The 22,997-nt window shown below is 52.8% G+C and overlaps 2 protein-coding genes across 3 annotated transcripts; one reads left to right on the top strand and one right to left on the bottom strand.

The window, feature by feature from the left end:
- Window positions 1-382: 382 nt before the first annotated feature.
- On the bottom strand, window positions 383-3,202 carry Tspo2 (translocator protein 2). Of its 2 annotated transcripts, XM_015990143.3 has the most exons (5): window positions 3,105-3,202; window positions 2,565-2,620; window positions 1,671-1,863; window positions 932-1,073; window positions 383-721 (listed from the first exon to the last, which is right to left on the bottom strand). In XM_015990143.3, the coding sequence occupies exons 3-5, from the start codon at window positions 1,841-1,843 to the stop codon at window positions 545-547; spliced, it is 492 nt and encodes a 163-aa protein (XP_015845629.3). In that variant the 5' UTR covers window positions 1,844-1,863; window positions 2,565-2,620; window positions 3,105-3,202; the 3' UTR covers window positions 383-544. The 2 variants fall into 2 exon arrangements, with proteins under 2 accessions (XP_015845629.3, XP_006996956.3); XM_006996894.4 differs by lacking the exon at window positions 3,105-3,202 and having other exon boundaries at window positions 2,565-2,677.
- Window positions 1,775-22,954, top strand: Unc5cl (unc-5 family C-terminal like). The gene is made up of 11 exons (XM_076557591.1): window positions 1,775-3,655; window positions 5,752-5,846; window positions 6,007-6,266; window positions 11,728-12,157; window positions 12,666-12,966; window positions 14,168-14,430; window positions 15,049-15,150; window positions 15,268-15,335; window positions 16,147-16,247; window positions 16,689-16,802; window positions 19,370-22,954. The coding sequence occupies exons 4-11, from the start codon at window positions 11,773-11,775 to the stop codon at window positions 19,590-19,592; spliced, it is 1,557 nt and encodes a 518-aa protein (XP_076413706.1). The 5' UTR covers window positions 1,775-3,655; window positions 5,752-5,846; window positions 6,007-6,266; window positions 11,728-11,772; the 3' UTR covers window positions 19,593-22,954.
- The last annotated feature ends 43 nt before the right edge of the window (window positions 22,955-22,997 follow it).

The following is a 22,997-nucleotide window of genomic DNA, read 5'->3' as shown; positions in this document are numbered from 1 at the left end:
GTGTGTGTGTGTGTGTATGTGTGTGTGTGTGTGTGTGTGTGTGTGTGTGTGTGTGTGTCACAGTGCTCATGTGGAGGGAGGTCAAAGGACGACTTTTGGGAGTCATTTTTTCCCCTTCCCCGTGTGGTTCCCAGTGGCAGAAACCAGGTTTCTATCTGTTTGGGTGGCAAGGGCTTTACCTGCTGAGCCGTCTTGCTGGCCCAGGATTCTGTTTTTGAGGTAAGCGCCAAATGCTAAACCCTGTGCTGGGCTTGGGGAGGCATGTGAGGGGGGATGGTGGCCACCCTCCCCAGGGTGTGCTCCCACATCCACTCCTCATCACTCCTGCAGGAGAGGCTCCCACTCTGCAGCCCCGGACGCTGGCTTCCATATCCACCTTCCGTCACACCCTCCAAGTCAGCAACGGGATTTTATTCCGTTCTATTTCTCCGAAGTCTAAGGACAGCAGCCACATCGAGTGTCCCCAGCTCCACATCCTCCCCTCCCGCTTGCCACCCTGCCTTCTCTCCCGTAGCCTGGTGCCTCAGTTGCCCTTCTCGGGCGGCTAAGGCTGGTACGCTGGACACAGGCTGTCCCTCCACAGGCGGTAGGTGATGGCGGTGGTCACGGTGAGCCAGGCCAGGTAGGGCAGCAGGAGCAGAGCAGCCAGCTTGTTGATCGGCTGCCAGATAAGCACCAGGCTCGCCACCAGCCCGTAGAGCAGCAACAGGTCCAGGAGGGCCTGGCAGAAGTGTTGGGAGGGTATAGTCATGCCAGGACCCTCTCTCTGTCTTTCTACAGTACCCTGACCCAAGAAATCCCACCCCTGGGGCACTGTGCACACTGTAATAATCGCACACATGTCGCTTGCTGGTCCCTGATGTCAACTGTCTGATGTGGGCCCTGTGGTTCATGCTCTCCTTCTCCCAGAACGGAACACCACGTGACTTACCAGCCCAGGGTTGTCGGCTGTCAAGAAGAGCAACAAGAAAGTCCAGCTGAGGGTGAGCTGGAAAGTGTAGAGGCCCAGGGGCAGTGCTAGGGGCCACCGGAAGCCCCCACCCAGGTCCTTCCACACCAGGTAGGAGGCGTAGCTGCAGGGAGAGGGGGTTCTGTAGGACCCAGGCCCCCCGGCATAAGGCCTCTTGGCATCAAGGCGTCAAGGCGTACCCTGAGCCTGGCATGTGGGCTGGGGACTGCAAGCATCATTTGAGCCCCAAGGGAGGGGCTAGAGAGACGGCTCAGCAGTTAAGAGCACTTCCTGCCCTTCCAGAGGACACAAGTTTGGTTCCCAGCACCCATGCCAAGGGGTTCAGAACTTCCTGTATCCGCAGCTCCTGCCTCCTTCTGGCCTCCGTAGGCACTCACACACAGCATACACCCACACAAACACACACACAGGCAGAAAGACACAGACATATTCACACAAGTAAGATAAAGTGAATCTTGAGAGCCAAGGGAGAGCTGGTGTGAGGAACTGGGTGGGAGACGCTGGGTGTGGTGGGGAGAAGGCTGAGAGGGTTAGAGACAGGGAAGTGGAGGGCCTGCTGGAATCTTAGGTATGTAGGGCATTTCTGTTGGTGGGGACCCCTACTCGAAGAGAAACAATGGGGTGCCACCCATTTGGAGGCCAGTATTCAGCACAAGCTCACACACAGGGAGATTCGCAGGTACCAAGGCCACACACTCACCCCATGACAGAGTAGATAGTTGCCCACACAAGCAATATGACTTTGTGGGGTGGGCACCAAGACAGCTTCCTCTCATCCTCACACCAACCGGATGTCTGATGATGAGTGAACATGCAAATCAGGATGGGTCCCAGGAGGGGCAAACCCACGAAGACAGGCCCTTGAAGCAGCATTCACCGCAGAGAGGCAAAATCTGGGGAGGCAGAGAGCATGCTGGGATGAGCCTTCCTCTGCCCCCCCACCTCCTGGGCCTTCAAACCCGAGGATTCCCTAGCCAGAGTTCCTCACAGGAGGTCCCCTCTGCAGTCACCACCCCCTTGCCATTCTCTGGCATCCACGCCTTATGTTCCCCACATTCACTACTTGCTCAGCCCCGGGGAGCACGGCTCAGCATCTGTCTTTGCTTTGAGTCAAAGGCTTCCTTCTCTCTAGGGCCATCTGACTCCTGGAAGTCAGGACCAGGCTTGATCTTCATCTCCCACCACAGGCAGCTCCTGGCCAGGCAGATAGCCAGCCTGTAGGGTCTCAAGGACCGCGCCTCACTGCAGCTGACAGTGGCATCCTGGAGGGAGTGGATGAGCCTTGCTCTCGAGTCACAAGGCTGGACTTAGCTGGGGCCATTTCTTTGATTTTCTGTCAGTGCGTTGTCTGAGGTGAACAGATGTTTGTGTGTCTCCCCAGGAAAAGTCACATGTCCTGAGTGGAGGAGCCAGGCATTGCTGTGCCGGCTCTAACCACCCCTCCACCCCCCATCCCCCACCCCCATTACCTCACTCATCTTATCTCACTGCACCAGACTGGAGCACTCAAGAGGCCCACCCAGGCTGCTCTGCCCAACTTCAGGCATGGCCAACGGACGCTGTGGATCCCCTTCTCTAAAGCATTTCTTCTCACCTGCTCCTGGCTCCTCAGAGATGCGGTCTGCGTCTCCCCATTCCCATAGGCCTGGTCTGCAAACACAGGTGTCCGGATTTCTTGTGACTTGACTCCCAAGGACCCATCAGCCTGGCCTCTGATGGAAAACCGTCATTCCCATTTGCATGTTGCTGTCTTTGTATGTTGTTTTCATGAGGGCCAGGGGTTAGACCCTCCTCCAACCAAAGCCCAGGTCAATGTCAGTCTTCCCACCTGCTCTTGCTATTTCAGCTTCTAAGACCAATGGAATTTGACAGAAATTAAAATCTGATTGTTTTCAGTGTCCCGGAGTGACCGACAGCGCTGCCCTTTCCTGTGGGTCAAGGACAAGTTCTGGAGACTCCTGGGACAGGGCTGAGCTTCATGCATGTGTGCCTTTTTCTGTTTGGTTCTCCCGGCTTCTCAGGTCTACTTCCCGTCTCCCTGTCTCAGTTTTTCCTAGTTTTTAATCCGGTGCTGGAGGTCTCCCTCATTGACCATGGCCATGCTGCCTTCTGTTCCCAGGCCTCCCTTACTTACCTCAGGCACACACCTCCCAGGCCGGCTGCCTGATCATCTGTGATGAGTGCAGGGCAGAAGAGTGAGGGACTGGAGAGGGGTGGAGCTGGGCTCCTGCCGCTCTGCCTTTCTCAGATGGAAAGGGTGGTCACGTTGCTGGGGAGTCTCTGCTGTGGTTTGCCTGAGGGCTCCTGTCCATACACCCACACCTTGGTCTCTGTGTGTGCGTGTGTGTGTGTGTGTGTGTGTGTGTGTGTGTGTGTGTGTGTGTGATATTAGGGATTAAATGAACCCAGGGCTCATGCCTGCTATCAAGCACTCTACCACTGAGCTGCTCTGATCCTCTTCCCCTCCCTTTGTCCCTTGCCTCAGCTCCTTCTTGATACCCGGGTCTTTGGAGGAGACCCCCTTGGTGGACTAGTTCGGAGTCTGACATCTGACCTTCTCTAACAGCCCAGGCCTACTGGTACCCATTGTCTCTGTACCTGTGACCCAGCTCTTTGTCCCTGGGGATGATAAGGGCCCCCAGATGTCCCTAGAGCTCTTCTGGAACCAGATTGTCTCCAAGTGAGGTAAGCACCAGCTTTGGAAATGAGTTCAGGATCCATGAACACAGTCCCCGATTACAGCCTCTTGGTTGGCCTGTTTCCGCCTGGCTGGGAACTAGAGTTAGGCATGTCTTCCCAACCCCCAAGCATTTTGTGTCTCAGAGATGAAAGCAGCAAGCAGGAGAGGTGGGCGGGGAATCTGGGTAGGAGGGGCCTGGTGCTTCCTCCCAGCCACCCCGAAAAGGGACAGGGGAGAGTGTCCCTGTCTGCTGGCAAGGCCCAGTCTTCTGTGTGACTCAGACAGCTTTGTGTAACGAAGGCAGCTGCCTCTCTGTGTGTCCCCTGTCAGTTCTGAGTGCCCTTCCTTGTGTCTCTGTGGGCTGGATGCTCTCCAGGGTCCCTGGTGACACCCACCGGAGCTCCTGGTGGGTGTTTGTCTGTCTCACTCTCCTGCCCAGGAATGGAAGCAGAGGGGAGGGGGTCGCAGAGAGAGGGGAGAGAGAGAGAGAGAGAGAGAGAGAGAGAGAGAGAGAGAGAGAGAGAATGTGCAGCTAGAGAATAATGAACTAAAAGAGAAGCCGGCGGTGGTGGCACACGCCTTTAGTCCCAGCACTCGGGAGGCAGAGGCAGGCGGATCTCTGTGAGTTCGAGGCCAGCCTGGGCTACCAAGTGAGTTCCAGGAAAGGCGCAAAGCTACACAGAGAAACCCTGTCTCGAAAAACCAAAAAATAAATAAATAAATAAATAAATAAATAAATAAATAAATAAATAAAAATAAAATAAAAGAGGAAAGACAAGGAAGCTATTTCGATACGTTCTTTTATGTGTGCATATGTGCACATGTGTGTGCAGGTGCGTGTGTGTGCATGTGGATGAGGGGTATGCTATGTGCACACGGAGGCCAGAGGATGGCCTTCAGTGCCAGCTCTCTCAGTTGGAGTCCACTATTTTATTTTCATTTGAGGTAGGCTCTTTCCCTGACCTGGAGCTGACCAAGTCGGCTGGGTTGGCTGGCCAGTTAGCCCAGGGTTCCATCTGCCTCTACCTCCCCAGCTCTAGGGTGTCTTTTATGTGGATTCAAGCCTTTGAACTCGGTCCTTGCTCTTGCAACATAAACACTGTACTGACTGAGCCCTCTTCCCAGCCATCTCTCTCTCTCTCTCTCTCTCTCTCTCTCTCTCTCTCTCTCTCTCTCTTTCTCTCTCTCTAATTGTATTTAGGGGCTGGAGAGACAGTTCAGTGGTTAACAGAACTTGTGGCTCTTGTAGAGGACCTGAACTCAGTCCCCAGCACCCACACCAAGTTCCTCACAGCAGCCTATAACCCCAGCTTCGGGGGATCTGATGCTCTCTTCTGGTCTGAAGGCTCCCATACACAGGTGGCATGCACTCACACAGACACGTACATATAAATAAAACATAAAATAAAACAAAAGCAAACATAAAACACATTCACATAAATAAAAATAAAAAAATTAAAAATTGTTTTTTATTTTTGATTGATGCACGGTAACTACATATTTATTGGGTATAATGCAAGATGTCTTGATACATGGATACATTTTGTAATGATCAAATCAAAGTAATTAGCATATTAATTTCCTCAAACATTTATTATTGAAGTTGTGAGAACAGTCATAATCCTGTTTTCTGACTGTTTCAAAATGCATGGCACATTATGGTCGACTGTAGGCACACGGTTGTACTGCAGTCTCACAGAGCCCCAGAACTTAGTCTATCAAACTGCAATCCATCGACCAGCATCTCCTGCCCTCTGCTCCCAGCTCTTCCCGGACTTTCATATCTGTATTCCCATGTTTATTGCAGCGCTGTTCACAAAAGCCAAGATATGGAGTTAGTGTAAGAGTCCATGGAAAGATGGCTGGGTACCCAAGAGGCAGATAGCTCACAGATGGACAACTTCCTGCCCCTAGGGGCTTTCATCCTTAGAGGCTCGCGGCCGTCTCCAGGGCTCTGCTCTTGAGGGCTCAGAGCCTTGGGAGTGTCGGTGCCACCTCCAGCTTGTCCCCAAGGGCAGAGTCCCACCAACTCTGAGGGGTACGGAGGAGGTATGTGAATCCTTCACACTGGATGGACTGAAAAGAGACTCTCTGTGCGCAGACCGGCTACACTGCCTCACCCGGAAGTTTCTCTGAGCTGAGATCTCCCTCCCAGACTCTGTGGAAACAGCGGTTGTGTTTGAACAAGATTTCCAGGTGAGTTCTGTGCGTCAGTAGTCTGACAAGGTTCCTTCCTCTTGGTCGTACTCGCAGCCTTTGTTAGGGGCTGCGGCTCACCAGCAGAGGGCGCTGTGAGGAGGGGGCTTCTCGATGCAAGACCTGTACCAAAGCGGCCCCCCTTCCTCCTCCCTTCCAGACCTGCCGTGGGAAGTGTGCCGACTCCCATGCCTCACCTGGACTTTGCCGATAGACAAAGACACTCTCAGCCACCCCTCCTTAGCGTGACCTGGGAGGCAGGACGCTGCCGGGAACTGGCAGGCCACACCTGCCTGGGTTCCCCGCCCAAGGCCACTTGTCTGCTGGCCTGGAGACAGGTCTGGCTGACCTATGTTTCTTAGAAAAGGAACTATTGCTTCTGGATGCGCTAGCGGCCTCTGAGAGCAAGCTGACTTTAAGGTGAGTACCCCAGGGGCGGCTGCAGTGGGGGATGGGCATGGCTAAGAGGCCCAGGGAAGAGCCAGGTCAGTTTAGCTAGTCTGTGCCTCGTGAGGACCCTCTGCATGGGAGAGAGGAGAAAGGGCCCGTGCTGGCTGGTGTCAGGAGCAGGGGGATGATTCCGTGTTTGGTGGAAATGTGTACCGCGTTCACGAATGCTGGCCACAAACTGTGTGTGTGGCCTCATTCATTCTGTTGGTAGTTTTTGCTGTTTTCCTGGTACTGTGGCTTGAACCCAGAAACTCAGGCTTGCAGACAAGTTTGTTTGAGACAGGGTCTCGCTATGTAGCTCAGGCTGGCCTGGAGCTCACTACTAGGTTGACCTCACACTCAGAGATCTGTCTGCCTCTGCCTCCCAGGTGCTGAGATTAAAGGCATGCCCCCGCCCCTGCCCCCTCCCCCCAGTGCTGGGGCCTTATTTTTTTAAGACAGACTCTTACTGCATTGCCCAGGATGGCCTTGAACTCTCTGCATGCTCAGGACAACTTTGAATTCGTGACCCTCCTCCTTTGGCCTCCTGAGTAGCCGGGGTCACTGGCCTGTGCCACCGAGCCTGGTTTATCAGGTGATGTGGTGAGGAGCAGTGAGGTGGTGAGGGTGGAGTGTCTACAGGATCTGCACAGACCTCTGCAGGAGGGGTCTGGATCTTTGTTCAGGACAGGTGAGGATAGTATTCTAACGTCCCTTGTTTCGGGGAAGTGCTACCCAGAATGCTCTGGCCTTGAGACAGACAAGTTGGAAGAACTGGATTCTGAGGAGCTGGGACTGCAGAACAGTGAATTTGCGGTACTTCAGGCGACTCCCCTAAACTTTGGTTCCTTTCCCTTCTCGGGATCAGAGGTGGGGTGAAGGCCAAGGGAGTCTGGAAGAGTGGTCAGGGGGCCCCAGGCTCGAGCTAGAAGGAGCTGAGCTGCTGCAGGCCGGAGAGATGACCAGGCTCCCTGGAGGCCCAGGGTGCCGTGGGAGTACTCTCTACTGACTGTCTAGGTGGGGCCGCTGGGCAAGGGACCTGGCCCTATGGGGTGGAGGGGGTTTGAACTCTGGTCTTTAGAGGCCCCAAGAAGGCTGTTGCCCTCTCATTTCATTCTGGAACTTTGGCGGGCAGGGCATAAATGCCACTAGCCATGGAGCCCAGAGATGCCTTTATTCCTTTTCAACTTCCTCTGGTTCCTCCTCCTCTTCCTTCTCCCCCTTCACCTCTTCCCATTCACCTCTTCTCCTCCCCCCTCTGCCTATTTTCCTTCTTTCCTGTTTTTACTTACTCATTTTTATTTTATGTGTATAGTGTTTTGCCTGCATGTGTGCCTGTGCACCATGATCATGTAGTGCCCACAGAGGCCAGAAGAGGGCATCCGATCATTTGGGACTGGAGTTCAGATGGTTGTAAACCCCATGCAGGTGCAGGACTCAAACTCAGGTCTTCTGAAAGCCAGCGTTCTTAACCACTGAGCCATCTCTAGTCCCTTTCCTTCTTCTCTCTCCCTCCCTCCCTCTCCCATTTCCTTCCCTCTCCCCCCCATTCCTCTCCCCCCTCCTTCTCTCCCTCTCCTCTCCCCCTCCCTCCACTTTTCCTCTCCCTCCCTCTCCCCACCTCTCCCTCCCTCCCTCCCTCCACCCTCCCTTCCTCTCTTATTTCGAGACAGAGGCTCATTCTCCGTCCTTAAACTCTCAACCTTCCTGCCTCAGCCTCCCAAGTTCCGTCATCACAGAGCAGAACCGTCTTTCTTCACATTTGCTCCCTTTCCATCCGACACCATTCTCAACGGAGAGACCTGGGAGCAAAGGGGGAGTGGGGTAAGCCCGAGGGGCAGGGCACCCCGAACTCATCACCTCTGCACATCTTCAGTTCCTACTGAAGAATCCTCCCTCCGTCCCTGCAGCAGGCAGAGACGCGGAGACGCGTGTGAGTCCGACACAAGTCAGGCCATTACTATTACAGTTTTGAGTAGCTGTAATATTGTTAACAGTGAAAGCGGCAGGTGGGGGGGGGAGCCTCGAGGGGAGCTGGCTTCCTTACCCAGCTCAGCTCCCTTCCTCCGCGGCCTGATTGACAGGGGCCTGCAGTGTCCTGGCTAAAGAAGGTTGTGTTTCAAGATAAAGTGAACAGCGTCGCATCTCCTGTGCACAGTTCAGGGAGGACAAAGGGAAACAGGTCCCTCCCCGACCTCCAATGGCGATGATGGTGATGATGATGATGATGAGGACGAGGAGGAGGACGAGGAGGACGAGGAGGACAAGGAGGAGGAGCGTCTGCCTGTCTGGCAGGGGCTGGGAAGGGAGTGAAGTCTTTGAAGGTCTTCAGGAGGGAAAGAAGTGTTGAAGCTTAGCTGCTGCTGATTGCTGAGGAGAAGGGCGATCCTGGGAGCTTTCTCAGTTAGTGCAGAACTCGATGAGGTACGGAGGCTTCCTGAGAAGGAGGACATCACGCCTCAGGAATCCAGCTGTCAAGTGGAGGAGCTGCATTCCCTCGGCAGCTCCTCCAGGGCTGAACAAGACATCTTCGCACTTCTGGAGCCTCCCATGGTGCCTGGCATGCAGCTGGAGATCAGAAAACACTCATTTGAGTGAGAACGCTGTGGGACACATGTAAGGAAGAGCTAGATTGACAGTGGAGAGGCCGTGAGCCAGTCAAGGGCTGAGGCATCACCAGGGCTTCGGGGATCCACAGCCAGGGGCCAGAATGCACAGGGAATGGGGAGCCCGGCCCCACCAGCATGTGTGGGTGTTGGGAGTTAGCAGGACGGACTCACGGAGGAAGTACAAGGTGGTGGAAGCAGATCCAGGGAAAGCTGACATGCATCCTGGAGGTTGCTAGAAGGTTCTGAATTTCTAATGGCTGCCACTGCCAGGTAATCAGGCGAGCCCTCCGTGAGCATGTGCTTTTGGTCTGCCTCCTTTCAGCCTCTCTGTAGGTCCCACTTTTTTTCTTCTTCCTCTTTCTCTCTCTTTTTTTGCTTCCACTTTTAACTTTTGCTGATCATGTTGTACTGGATGTATGCCTGGGAGCTACCTTCGGACTTTTATGGCAGGAGGAGGGGCATAAATAAACACACTTTTGGATAGTGCTTTATCATCTCAGGTGCTTCTCACATGATCTCATGCCGTCCTCATTAAGAAATGCAAAGCCCTAGGACTCAACAACCCCCCCCCCCCCACACACACACACACAACCCCCAAGGACCAGGGACATGGCTTGACTGACAGCATGCTTCCCATGTAAGCATGAGACCTGAGTTGGGTCCCCAGGACCCATGTGAAAATGTGGACGTAGTGGCTTGCATTAATAATCTTGGCACTGAGGAGACCGAGATAGGTGGATCCCTGGGTCTCACTGGCCATCCATCCAAGCCTCCTGGGTGAGCACCAAGTCCTAGTGAGAGACCCTGTCTCAAAACACAAAGAAAGAAACAACAAAGCAAAACAAACCAGCCCAAACCAAACCAAACCAACCAACAAACAAATAAACAAGGTGGGGGCTGGAGAGGAGACTCAGTGGTTAAGAGCACTTGCTACTCTTCCAGAAGAGGGGAGTTTGGTTCCCAGCACCCACGTCAGGCAGCACACCTGCCTTGGACTCTAGCTCCAGGGGAATTTGCTGCCTCTGGTTTCTGTGGGAACTGTACTCATGTGCACACACACACACACACACACACACACACACACACACACACACACTCCTTTATGTAATTTCAAATGATAAAAATAAATGTAAAAAAAAAAAAACCAAGGTAGATGGCTCCTGAAGAATGATATCCAAAGCTGACATCAGACTTCCACATGTATGCACACCCACATACACAGACACAGACACACACACAACTATAAAGTTCATGCAAAGGACATGCTTGCTGTGAAAACTCCAAGTATGCAGAGTCTGCCAGATTCATTCCTGTGTTCTCCAGTTGTGATTTTCAGTGGCGATCACTAGAGCAGGTCAGGATTATATCCTTCCAGACTTCCACTAAGACACGAGTCATCACAGAACTGAGAGTGTGAACTACGGCAAGCCCCAGGCGAGCTGTGCCCTAAGTGCAAAGGGAAATAGGTCACTAACGAGCTCATACCCACTGCCTGCCAAAATTATATATATATATTTTTTTCTTTTTGGTTTTTCAAGATAGGGTTTCTCTGTGTGTTTTTGCGCCTTTCCTGGAACTTGCTTTGGAGACCAGGCTGGCCTCGAACTCACAGAGATCTGCCTGCCTCTGCCTCCCGAGTACTGGGATTAAAGGCGTGCGCCACCACCGCCCGGCTTCAAAATAATATTTTGAATGTGTTGGATTAAATACAAATATTATTATTTTAAAATATTTTGGTATTCTTTGTGTGTATGTATGTGTATGTGTGTGTGAGTGTATGCCTGTGGTGGGTTCCCACAGAGGCCAGAAGAGGGTGCTGCATCCCATGGAGCAGGAGTGACAGGCAGATGTGAGACTCCCAACATGGATGCTGGGGTCTGAATCTCAGATCTGAAGAGCAGTAGACACATTTAACCATTGAGCCACCTATTTCTCCCGCCCCACTATTACTTTGTAATGTGACCAATAAAATATGTCAAGTTACAGAATTGGCTTGTGTTTTTATGACATACTATATTGAAGACACTTCAATTTACTCTCTCCTCTCCTCTCCTCTCTCTCTCTCTCTCTCTCTCTCTCTCTCTCTCTCTCTCTCTTTCTTTCTTTCTCTCGTGCTCACAGTATACTTTCTTCACTTGTTAATCACACTCAAACCCAGGGCCCTGTGCATCAGAGCACTCTGCCCTCAGCCTATACATGGATTTTAGATCAATGAGATTGAAGGGGCTTTTTTTTCCCTTACAGATTTTTTTTTTTTTTTTTACGAGTGCTCATAAATAAGATAAATTTTGTTTTTGAGATGCTATGTTGCCCAAGCTGGCTTCCAGTTCAGGACCCTCCTGAATGCTAGGATCACAGGTGTGTATCTCTACTGACTCAAAAGTAGATATTTGGATGGATGAGGACGCTGAGGTAAATCAAGCATATGACAAGCCTAATGCGTGCAGTGATCGACATGGCTTCGAACTCATGTCCTCTCCCTCAGAATACGAGTTCTTTATGCACTTGTATTTACTTAGCTGTAACTAGGTTGTGGAGAACTGTGGGAAGCTGTTTATTTTTGAGACAGTGTCTCAGTTTGTAACTCAGGTTGGCCTTGAACTTCAAATCTTCCTGCCTCCCAAGGGCTGGACTTATAGATGTGTACCACCATGCCTAGCTCAGGAGGGTTCTTCTGTTTGCATGTGTGTGTGTGTGTGTGTGTGTGTGTGTGTGAGTGAGTGTGTGTGCCTGCATGGGGGGAGGGGAGAAGGGGGGAGCATCCCTGTAGGGGATGGAATCCTCAGCCTCCACAAATTAAAGACTTAGCCCAGCCCTTCTGTCTCTACCCACTTTCCCCTCAGGCCCTTGGCCTTGGCTGGTGCAGGGGTGCAGGAGTGGCCAGGCGGATGAGCCCCCAGGAGAGTTCTGTCCACCCTTTTCAATTCCTCCTGTTGGTGGGGATCCCTGTGGCCAGCGCTTTCCTTCTGGTTCAGTGCCTTCGCCGGCACTGTTCTCGGTGGCTGCCAGGGGCCTGCCAGAAGCCAGATGACCAGGAGGAGACAGTGTCCCCACCCACTCCGTCACCAGAGTACGAGCTCTCAAGGCAGAGCCCACCCTCCACACTACCCGAGGTGGCTGCATTCTACCAGGAACTGCACACGCCCACCCGGGGCCAGACCATCACGCGCCAGCTGATGCATAAGCTGCTGGTGTATTCTGCTCGAGAGGTGGACCACCGTGGTGGGTGCCTGATGCTCCATGACACGGGCATTTCTCTGCTCATCCCACCAGGTAACCACTCCCAGCATCCTTCTTGGCAGAGTTCTTCAGGCAGCCAGGGAGGGTACCCCATTTGAGCTCCACCCACAGATAGCTTTGGAATTTGGAAAACTGTATTTATAGTTTAGTTTTATTTTAGATTCCAAAGTTGGATTCTCCAAAGATGAGTCTCCACACATCTTTTGGGACAGTTTCTCTGCAGGTGGACGTAGAATGCCTTGCTCTAAGACAGCCTGCTGTAACAACTTTCCTAACAAAGGAAGGAAGACTGTTGTGTGTAAAGTCACACAAGTCCCCATACAAGTGGCTGTGGCCCTGGAAGGAAATGGGGGACTGCTTTAGAACTGAACCCTAAGTCAGCTCACTGTGGACTTCCTCATTCCACACAGCCTCTCCGTGTTCTGCTGGCACCCTCAGTCCTGGGCTTTGGGCTCAGATTCCCTGCCCACTCTGCCTGGCATCCTTCAAGGGGCAGAACATTCCTACTTGCCAGACTAATCTCAGCCCATTGTCCCTCCAGGTGCTGTGGCGGTGGGTCGGCAGGAGAGAGTGTCCTTGGTCCTGGTGTGGGACCTGACAGATGCACCATCATTATCTCACAGACAGGGACTCGTGAGTCCTGTGGTGGCATGTGGCCCTCATGGGGCCTCTTTCCTGAAGCCTTGCACCCTCACATTCAAGCACTGTGCCCAGCAGCCCAGTCAGGCCTGTGTCTACAGCAGCAACACTTCCTTGCTGGATGCCAAGCACTGGAGGCCTCTGGGTCGGCCGGGGGCGTATACCTCCCGGGATGAGTGTCGTATCCTGCTCTCTCACTTCAGGTAGGCCTCGTCCCTTGGCCTGTCCTCCTGCTCCGTGACTCCCTCTGGCACTGTCCTTTCTCTCTGTCTCCTTATCTTTGTGTTAGAACTGCCACCCCATTCTTCATCTAGGACCCTTTGACAGTCTGCTGGGACCTTTGTGTCCCTCCCTGGGCCTGCTGTTCTAATGCCCACGGCAGTCCCTTCTGTCATCGGAACCCCATCTGAGACTCTGCCCCGTTGACGTCTCTGCCTGTCTGGAGGCAGCTGGTTCAACTCATCCCTCTGTCTAGCAGGCATGTGCAACCCACATTCCACAGGCCCCACACGGCCCAAACAGCCAAGGACAAGGCCCAACACACAGCTGTAGACTTGCTTAAAACATATTGAGATATTTTTTTGAAGCTTAATTGCATGGTTCTTGAGTGTGACTGGATGACATCATTGTGCCCCAGTGTCAAAAGGCTGGACACGCCTGCAGCGAGTGTGTCCCGTCTCCATATCCATCTTTTCTGGCTGCCTCCTCTGCCTGTGCTGCTCCAGCGCTGCCCCTGAACTCCTCAGGAAGGGCTCCCGTCATGCCTCTTCTCCATCTTAGGGTCTTAGGCCCCTGCTTCCCAGTTTTCTTGTCATCCATTGACCCCCCAGGAGGACCACATGCAGGACCCCCTTCAAACTTGGGGACCCCGTGATTAGTCTCCGCTGCCAGGTAATCCACGGTGGCTCGCCTCTCCAGTAGGTAGCAGTCACAGTCTTAGTCACTCTCTCACTGCCGTGACTCACTTGGGCTCACATTTCAAGGGTTAATCACGGAGGCCGGGGGTGGAGGCAGCTGGTCATACCGCTCTTCAGTCAAGCAGCAGAGGAAAAGACAGCAACATTTGTCTTTCCCTCAGTCCAGAACCCCATGCCGTCTGTCGGGGTGGGTCTTCCCACCTCAGTAACTCACTTGAGAAACTCTCTCACTGATGTGCCCAGAGACTGGTGTCCATGGTGATTCAGATCCTGTTGACAGTGTGAACATCACGGTCATCATGGCCCATTCGCTTCCTGACCCTTTAGGCCACTCTGTCTCTCACCGGGTCCTCCTCCTTTGCCTGTTTGGAGTGCTCCCCTCACCACTTAGAGACCCCGCAGGTGACAGGACCATGGTGGTAGGCACCTCGGGATCCTGCCTTTTTGGAGCTTATGCTCGGGTGTCTGTCTCCATCTCCCTCCACAGCCTCTACACCTGTGTTCTGGAGGCACCCCTGGGCCAGACAGCCCGCAAGTGGCTGCAGCTGGCAGTGTTCTGCTCCCCGCTGGCCCCGGGGCAGACCCACCTGCAGCTGCGCGTCTATTTCCTGAACAACACCCCCTGCGCCCTGCAGTGGGCTATCACCAATGAGCAGCCCCATGGCGGACGCATGCGCGGGCCCTGCCAGCTCTTCGACTTCACTGGGGCCAGAGCAGACCAGTGCCTGAAGCTCAAGTACATCTCTGAGGGTGAGGTGGGCCCCGGAGGGTGGGGGTAGAAAGCTCCGTGAGAGGGAGGGTTCAGGGCTCCCCTCTGGCCTTCCAGGAAATGCAGAAACCCCAACTTTATTTCTTGGACCTGGTTCTTGGGTTCTTGGACCAACAGCCTTAAGAGGACCTTCTGGCTTTGTTCATGTTCCTCTGTCTCCCACTCAGCCCTCGCCAGCCATCCTGGGATGAAAGGATGAGAGGTGGGAGGCTGGAAGCGAGAGGAACCTCAGATTGGGAACTGTGTTCTGAGTTTGTCTGCCTGCTGGTGCCCTTCTTAAGGCTGGGGCTGCTGATGGTGTTTCTGGAATCCTCTGTGTGGTTGTGGACAGGAACATTTCTGGGGAATACAGCTGCTTTAAGAGGTGGGGGTAGAGTAAAAGAGGCTGATGAAGGGCTGTGTGTGTGTGTGTGTGTGTGTGTGTGTGTGTGTGTGTGTTACAGAAACACAAGCATAGAAACCAGGCCAGTTTGAGGTGCCCACTCAAGCTCTTGTATCTCCATGGCTTGAGACCCACATCCTGACGCCTCTCCACAACCTCTGAAAGACTTGCAGTAGGCCTTGCATGCTAAGGACTTCCGCTTCTGTCCTCTCCCCAGGCTGGGAAAACGTGGATGACAGTAGTCGCCAGCTGGTTCCCCACCTTCATATCTGGCATGGAAAGTGCCCCTTCCGTTCTTTCTGCTTCAGGAGAAAGGCAGGTACGGCCGGAGCCCTGCACACTTCCTGATCTCCCTCCCAGCCACCCCACTCTACAGCCCCACCCTCTGCTCCTCCCCGAGTCCTTTCCTGGCTCACCCATTTTCTTCTCTTTGTAGCCAATGAGAATGAAGACTGCTCAGCATTGACCAATGAGATCATTGTCACCATGCATACCTTCCAGGATGTGAGTTGTGCAGAGGCCTAGAGGGAGGGCGGGCCCTGAGGAAAGTCTGGGCCAGGGAGCTGGGTCCAGTTCACAGGGACCAGGGACCTGATTACAAAACAAAGCAGCTCAAGAGAGCATTTGCCATGAGCTACCATGCCAGATCTTTAAGGGACTTAGACTGGCTGGCCCCAAGCTATCCTCCATCCCTGAGCCCCTTTTATGGATGGATGGATGGATGGATGCATCAGAAAGTTAAACGATTCAAATCTACATTATCTCTTTCTCCCAGCTCAGGACAGCTAGGGCATCTGGAAGACCTGGCCTCCTCCAAGGTGACTGTCCCCATGTATCTTCAGTGGGGATGACTAGGAAGCCGGACTTGAGCAGGTGGAAAGGGTTAGCTATCTCCTGCTCCCTCTCTCCCTCCCTCCCTCCCTCCCACAGCCACAGGGGAGAGACAAACACGTCAGGTTTGAGAGTCTTTGGAAAACCAAAGTAGCCTCTCGCAGGATGGGGGCAGACGCCACACACTGTCATTTGGGGAGCCCAGTTGGAAGTCAGTTTCTCTGTGAGTGGGCGGTGCCTTCCGCCAGCTTAGGATGCACCCCGTGTGGTTTTTATCATCCTTAGGGGCAAATCTAAGCCTGATTGTGGGGTTCTGAAGTCTGGAGGCAGAGGGTCCCTGGTCCTGGGTGGGGTGGGGGCTGTGTCTTCCGGTGACAGGCCTGTGACAGGTAGAAGGACAGTCACGAGGAATACAGTGGGGCCCCTTGGGGGAGGAGTTTCTCATGACCCCTGCATGTGTTCCCTGTCCCTGTTGGTGATCCAGGGCTTGGAAACCAAGTACATGGAGATCCTCAGATTCCAGGCGTCGGAGGAGGAGTCCTGGGCAGCACCACCTCCTGTCTCTCAGCCACCCCCCTGCAATAGGTAAGGTGACGGTGGCTTGGCTGTTGTCTGGGGGTGTTTGGCAATCCTGCCTCAGCTCCCCCAGCAGGTAAAGGGAATGGAGAATGACTGAGTCCCTTTGTGTGTGTGCGCGTGTGTGTGCATGCGTGTATGTGTGTGTGTTCCTGTGGGTGTGTGCAAGCACATGTGTGCATGCAAATGGAGGCCAGAGGTGAACCTTGGGTACTACTGTTCCTCAGGAGCCATCATCTTGTTTTTGAGATAAAGTCTCTCATTGGAACTTTGGAGCTCTAGATGGCCAGCAAGTCCCAGGAATCTGCCTGTCTCCCTCTCTTCCATGCTACGGTCACACATGCATGCTGCCACACTGGCCTTTTATGTGGGTGCTGGTTATGAGGCCCTCATGATTGTGTGGCCACAGATTGAGCCTTCCTTTGGTTTACACCGTGTCCCCTGTCTCAGGCTGCCCCCGGAGCTCTTTGAGCAGCTGCAGATGTTACTGGAGCCCAACAGTGTCACTGGGAATGACTGGCGCAGACTGGCCTCCCACCTGGGGCTCTGTGGCATGAAAATCCGGTAAGAACAGGAGGGCTGTAGTGGAAATCGAAGGTGGGTTGGCCTGGGGGGACCTCAGGACATCCCGGGAACTGGGCCACAGACAAGGTGACTTGAGAGTTACCGAACGGCCACTCCCCACCTGAATCCCTTTAGAAGGACAGCTCCTTCTACATCCTCAACCTCAGAGTAACTGTCACCAGACACTCAGGTCCACAAACGGCCACCTGCCTTCCCTGTGTTTCCAAAGAAACTGGAAAACGGAATTGATGGAAATAGATTTACGTCCAGTTTACCCAAAACTGGGGAGAGGAAGACTCCAGTCCCTCGTAACTGACTTACAATCTAGTCATGAGACAAAGGCTGGAAGATGGCTAGACCTGGTTATAGGACCTGCTCTCTCTCAGGGACTGGGGAAAGTGACTTGTCCCCGGGTTGTCCTCAGCGTCTCAGTTCTTTATACCAGAGACAGTTTTATTCTAATTACTGTTCAAGTCGAGGACTGAAGAACATGGGGGCAGGCATTAAGATTCCAGTTTTTGAAGAAAGTCTCAGGGGTTGCTTGGGGTGGTGGTGTAACCCCCCCACTCCCCCAAGCCCGTCTGTGTGTCTGAGCCTGGCCAAGCTCATGGTTCAGGTCATTTCTTGGGTAGGCATAGAGAGGAAGCCTTTGTGTGTTCTCTCTGGAAGTCAGCTTCAAGTTCACACCCCTGTGTGTCTGTCATATGAATTTTGTAAGTGAAAAGGAAGTAGTGATGGTGTCACAGCTGAGGAGAAGGGATCCAGTGCCTCAGCAGAATTTAGGATCCTTTGCTCTCTCCCGGGACTCAAAGCCCATTCTTTCAGCCCGAGATCCATTGTATGGTGTCTGTCTCATAGTAGGCGTGCAATAAATATTTCTCAAGAACTGATACGAGTCACTGGCACTAGTGAGCGCTCTCCACACTGTGGCCCAAGGCACGGAAAAGCAGATTATAGGATGATGTGTGTACAGCATGTAGCTGGAAGCCTGCCGCTTGTTAGCACAGTAAGTGTTAGCAATCACAGTGGCTGGGGCTCCTGCCAAGGAGCCCACAAAGGGACCGGCAGAAGAACGCTTCTGCGCAGGTCCTAGAGTCCAGGTTTGGAGGCCCTCGTCTGGGATCAGCTAGAGCCGGACCTTGGAAGCAGAACTGATTTAGGCAATTGTCAAGTGCCTGTCTTTGTGCCACTAAGCACTGGGACACAAGAGTGAAATATGTTTTCACATCCTAGGAGCACAAATGGAATATAGCAAGGACCTTTGAGAATAACAGCCATCTTGTGTGCATTCAGTATTACGGAACACTGAAAAGAGAGACGCAACAGTTGAAGCAAGGATAGCTGAGTACGGCCAGAGGGCTGCAGAGCTGAGAGTCAGAAAGGACATCAGAGAGGAGGCCGCGGAGAAGTCATTCTAGTTGTGAGGAGCAGCTGAGGTGCAGGGGACAGGATATGCAAGGTGACGTAGTCGTGGGCCTGGAGACAGGAGGCTTAGGACGGGAGGAGGCAAGGACCGGTCAGAGAAAGAGGGCATCACAAGGTGGTGGAGGAGCGAGGCAGTCAGGAGCTGCGGATGGTAAAAGAGACTCTAGAAGGTTCCAGAACAATGGAGGGTCATCATAGGAACTAGGAATGTGATACAACACAAAATCATAAGCATACTTAAAGCTTGGGTTTTTCTGTTTTGTTTTTTAATTTGCATGGTTCTCGAGTGTGAAGTTTGTAGGTAACACCTGTCTCAGTTTGTTTTTCTGTTGCTGTAGTAAAACCCCACGGACAAGTCGGGCGGTGGTGGCACTTGCCTGTAATCCCAGCACTCAGGAGGCAGAGCCAGGCGGATCTCTGAGTTCGAGGCCAGCCTGGTCTACAGAGCAAGATCCAGGACAGGCACCAAAACTACACAGAGAAACCCTGTCTCAAAAAACCAAACCAAACCAAAACCAAAACCAAAACAAACCAAAACAAAACAAAACCCCACCACAGCCAAAAGCAACTTGGGTAGGGAAGGGTTTATTTGTTTATTCATGATCGTCCATCCTGAAGGGAAGTCAGGGCAGGAACTCAAGACAGGAAACTGGGGGCAGGAGGGCAGGAACTGATGCAGAGGCCATGGAGGAATGCTGCTCACTGCCTTGCTCCTATGGCTCGCCCAAGCCTCATTATTGTACCACCCAGGACGATCTGCCCAGGGATGGCTTCACCCACAGTTAGCTGGACCCTCTCATATCAATCACCAATCAAGAAAACAACCCCAAAGACTTGCCTACAAGCAATCTATAGGGGCATTTTCTCAGCTGAAGTTTCCTCTTCCGGATGACTGTAGCTTCTGTCCAGTTAACAACAAAGCTAACTAGGACACCGTTGTCACAGTGTCAAATGGTTAGACATTCTCAGAGGCTGTCTTGTGCAAGATTTCAGCTTAGTGAGAGGAACCCGAGGCACAAGGGGAGCAGAGCGCAGGGGTGTGGTGCAGGGGTGTGGCGCAGGGGTGTGGTGCAGGGTAGGTCTCATACTGCTCCCCAGCTTCCCCGCTTTCCTCTCACTGTGCCCCTGTCCCTTGGAGACAGGTTTTTGTCCTGCCAGCGCAGCCCCGCCGCGGCCATCCTGGAGCTGTTTGAGGAGCAGAATGGCAGCCTGCAGGAGCTTCACTACCTCATGACCTCCATGGAGCGGTTGGACTGCGCCTCGGCCATCCAGAACTACCTGAACAGAACCCCCCGGGGCAGCCCTGCCACGATGCACGGAGGCACCTGGGAGAACGGTGGCTTAGAGCTGGATGAGAAACTCTAAGCACGCCCCGCGGGGCCTCGCGGGGTCCTGCAGTAGACCTGGCCATGCGTATGAGCTCAGGGTCAATGCCGCAGACGCGCGTGGACCGAACAGGACCCCCAGTGAGGCCAGACAGCCCTGTATCAGGACTGCTCTCCATCCGGCTGGCCAACTTTGTCCTGAGTGCAGGTTCCCTCCTGGCCGGTAGGGGGCGCGAGAGTCTGGGAGATGACCACAGCCCAGCCAGCTTCCAAAATGCGGTTTAATTTTCTCGTGGACGGCCAGGTGGCCCTGCGGGCACACTGAGGTGGAGACGGCTCAGTCCACAAGTATTCAAGGAGCACCGAGTCTCAAGTCTCAGCACCAAGCTGGAATCGTGGGGAGTGTCGGCTTCTTTGAACTTGCCCTGGGGAGTCTGTTCTGCCGAATGGAGATGCACTCACACCAGCTGAGAGCAACATTCTAGAAAGCGCCTCCCTATGGCTAGGGGATGCGGTGGCTGTGGAGCTGTGCATAGCTTTGAGTTGAGGAGGGAGGGCGCTGAGATGGGCTGGAGCAAAGACAGGTCTCCAGAGAGAACCTTGGGAGAGATCTTTGGGTGGGGCTTGGGGAACAGGGTGGATGCAAAGAGGGAAGCACGAGTGGGTGTCGAGCTGCCTTCATGAGCTCACCTGATGGGTGCGAGGGAGGGTGGCCGCGGGGTCCAGGCCAGATCCAGAGGCAGTCATACCTACTGTCCTTCAGCTCCTGTCCCTTCCCATGGAGTTCACAGCTGTCTTCCTCCTCTGCCGGTCTCTCTCACCACACATGAAGCTGAGAACCCACCCTCCGTCTCTGGCTCCTCCCCCGCAGTTACCCCCTTTCAGAGGCAGCCTGTCATTCTGTGGCTCAGGTCTTTTTTGACTGCTTTTTCTCTATCCAGTCATGGAACGCCCCCCCCCACCTTTTTGTGTTCCTTTCTTTCTTAAAACAAATCCCCAGTCACTCCCTCAGGCGAGTGTCTCCAAACGAATGCTATGCATCAAGGCTACTGAAAGAGCCCCAATTATTCCAGGAGTGAATGAGTAGAGATTTCCCCCACAGATCAAGATCTCCCTTAGGGTCAGGAAGTAAAAACTAGATTAAAGGACACTCCACCCAGTCAACAGGTCCAGCTGTTAATACTCTTGCTTACCAATAGTCTTGTTAGTTTGTCCAAAGGCACACAATCTCTCTGGAAGCGCTAACAATTCACTTCTCTATTTGCGTAAACTATTGGTACTTTTTAATGGTGAGCAATATTAATTAGTAAAACATGAAAATGCCTTTCTTCATAACTATGTTTTGCCAAGACTGATAAATTTGGATATAGGTATGACTTTTTAATACAATTTTAAATTTCCAATGACTCGTAGGTGTGTGTATATGTGAGTGCAGGTGTCAGCGGAGGCAGAGGAGGCCATTGGCTCCCTGGAGCTGGAGTTACAGGAGGTTGTGAGCCACCTAACCACAGTGCTGGGAACTGAACTCTGGTCCTCTACAAGGGCAGAATGTGGTCCTAACCCCTGAGCCATCTATCTCTCCAGCCTCCAGGGACTTTGGATGGTGAACTCATACCGATGAGCATTTGGCAGTTTGCACTTCTGGGATGAAAACGATTGTTCCCTCAGGCAGCTCGCTCCCCCTTTCCTGAGCAAGCCTTGAGATCTGGGCGCTTGGGCCCCTCCTTGTTCTTAAGCCTGTCTTGTTCCTCTCTGCCCTTCTCTCCACTCCGCGGCTGATCTGCCCAAGTTGGTGCCGTGGCTCAGAGTTGGCCAGCAAAGGGAACTTTCCTCCCCTCCATCTCCTGCAGCTGCTTCTCTGCCCAGCAGGCCAATCAGAGGCATCTTTGGAGTCCTTTCTGGAACAATTGATTTTATATAGCAAACAGAAGCCACAGGGGTTACAGGAGAGGGAGACTGTGGGAGTTCTGATTCCCGTCATGGGAGAGAATGCTTTCTGGCATGTGTTAAGTTTCGCTAGAGGAACAGAAGTGACGGGATGTATAGTATAATTTTAAAGTATTTAAAATGATGTTTATTAGATTGGCTTACAGGATATGACCTGAAAAGTCCAACTTGGCTGTCTTCACACCAGAGAGACAGAGAACTTGGTAGTGGTTTAGTCCATATGGGTGGGTTCCTTAGCAGTCCTATGTGCTAGAAGTCTAGAGGATTCCTGGGGAACCCCTAGTCTTCTGTCCACATTGGAAACCTGAAGAAGGGGATCTGGGAATCAGGGTTTTGATACCAGGAAAGAGCGGTGGCCGCCACAGTAACAGGGTGAGAAACTTGCCAGCCAGAGTGAAGGCAAGCAGGCAAAAGGCCAAGGTCTTTCTCTTGGTCTTTCTTTTTATCTGTCATTGGAAGGTGCCCCCCCCCACATGTAGGGTGGGTCTTTTCCACTTCAAATAAGAAAGTCAAAGCCAACCCCTCAGAGGTGTGCCCAGCAGCTTGCCTTTGAGTTGATTTCAGAGCCAGTCAAGCTGACAACCAAGGTGATTCAATCTCAGGCTGCCAGAATACATTTCTAGGGCTGGCAAAGGGATGCCTGGATGTCCCGGGACAGGTCCTGGCTGTGTGGTACCTGGAGGAAGAACCAGTTCCCACCTGAATATTTATATATATTCCTGGCACCTAAAGTCAAGAGAAGGTGTGCCCTAGTGGATGTCATAGACTTAATGCGTTGCCCTAACTTTGGGCTGACTTGAGTGGGGGCCTTTCCATCCTTGGAGCAAAGCAGTAGAGGAAGAGGTCCACCAAGGACCTTCGAGTCCACAGACTGGACAGAGATGTCACGCAGTGACCCAGTCTTATGGAGATATTTTCCTCTTGTGCATTGACTTTTTACTAAAACCCTTGATGGCTGCTTGTGGCTTCTCTTCCAGTCCTTCTCCTGGTAGGTCACCTGTCTAGTCCTGAGAAACAGCTTCATGACTCTGCTCTTGTGAATGTCATTGAGGCCTGTCTTGTCTAATCTTCCTCCCATGGTCAAGAGTCTGGGGTCAAAGGGTAAGGTGGAGTCAGCACTCCAGGGCTCACGGGTAAGCCCATGTCAGTACCCACTCAGAGCACGGGTGGTAGTACTGAGGTCCATATCTGTGTTATCCAATTGAAATACACTGAGAGCCACATGCACGAGCTCACATTTTCTAAGAGTCACAACAAAAAAATGTCAGAAGAGAGATGCTGAGATGGCCCAGAGGTGATTGCTGCCAAGCCTGACAATCTGAGTTCAATACCCAGGACCCACCTGATGGAAGGAGAGAACAGATTCCTGCAGGTTGTTCCCTGACCTCCACACACGCACTATGGCACAAATGTGATTCCCTCTCCCTAGAGAGAAATGTAATAAAATTTTAACATAAAAAGAGGCATGTGACATCAATTTGGATAATATGTTTTGTTA

The sequence above is a fragment of the Peromyscus maniculatus genome, chromosome 21 (genome assembly GCF_049852395.1).
Source record: "Peromyscus maniculatus bairdii isolate BWxNUB_F1_BW_parent chromosome 21, HU_Pman_BW_mat_3.1, whole genome shotgun sequence".
NCBI classification, from domain to species: Eukaryota; Metazoa; Chordata; class Mammalia; order Rodentia; family Cricetidae; genus Peromyscus; species Peromyscus maniculatus.
The sequence above is the reverse complement of the archived record's forward strand: the minus strand, read 5'-3'. Positions and strand labels throughout refer to the sequence as shown.

Bases quoted from the DNA above. Each gene is read 5' to 3' on its own strand.
- Tspo2 (XM_015990143.3), bottom strand. From the start codon at position 1,843: ATGCTGCTTCAAGGGCCTGTCTTCGTGGGTTTGCCCCTCCTGGGACCC. The intron at 1,074-1,670 runs GTGAGTGTGTGG...CTCTCCCTGCAG, and splicing joins ACTATCTACTCTGTCATGGG to CTACGCCTCCTACCTGGTGT. The intron at 722-931 runs GTAAGTCACGTG...CACTTCTGCCAG, and splicing joins CAGCCGACAACCCTGGGCTG to GCCCTCCTGGACCTGTTGCT.
- Unc5cl (XM_076557591.1), top strand. From the start codon at position 11,773: ATGAGCCCCCAGGAGAGTTCTGTCCACCCTTTTCAATTCCTCCTGTTG. The intron at 12,158-12,665 runs GTAACCACTCCC...TTGTCCCTCCAG, and splicing joins TTCTCTGCTCATCCCACCAG to GTGCTGTGGCGGTGGGTCGG. The intron at 14,431-15,048 runs GTGAGGTGGGCC...TCCTCTCCCCAG, and splicing joins GCTCAAGTACATCTCTGAGG to GCTGGGAAAACGTGGATGAC.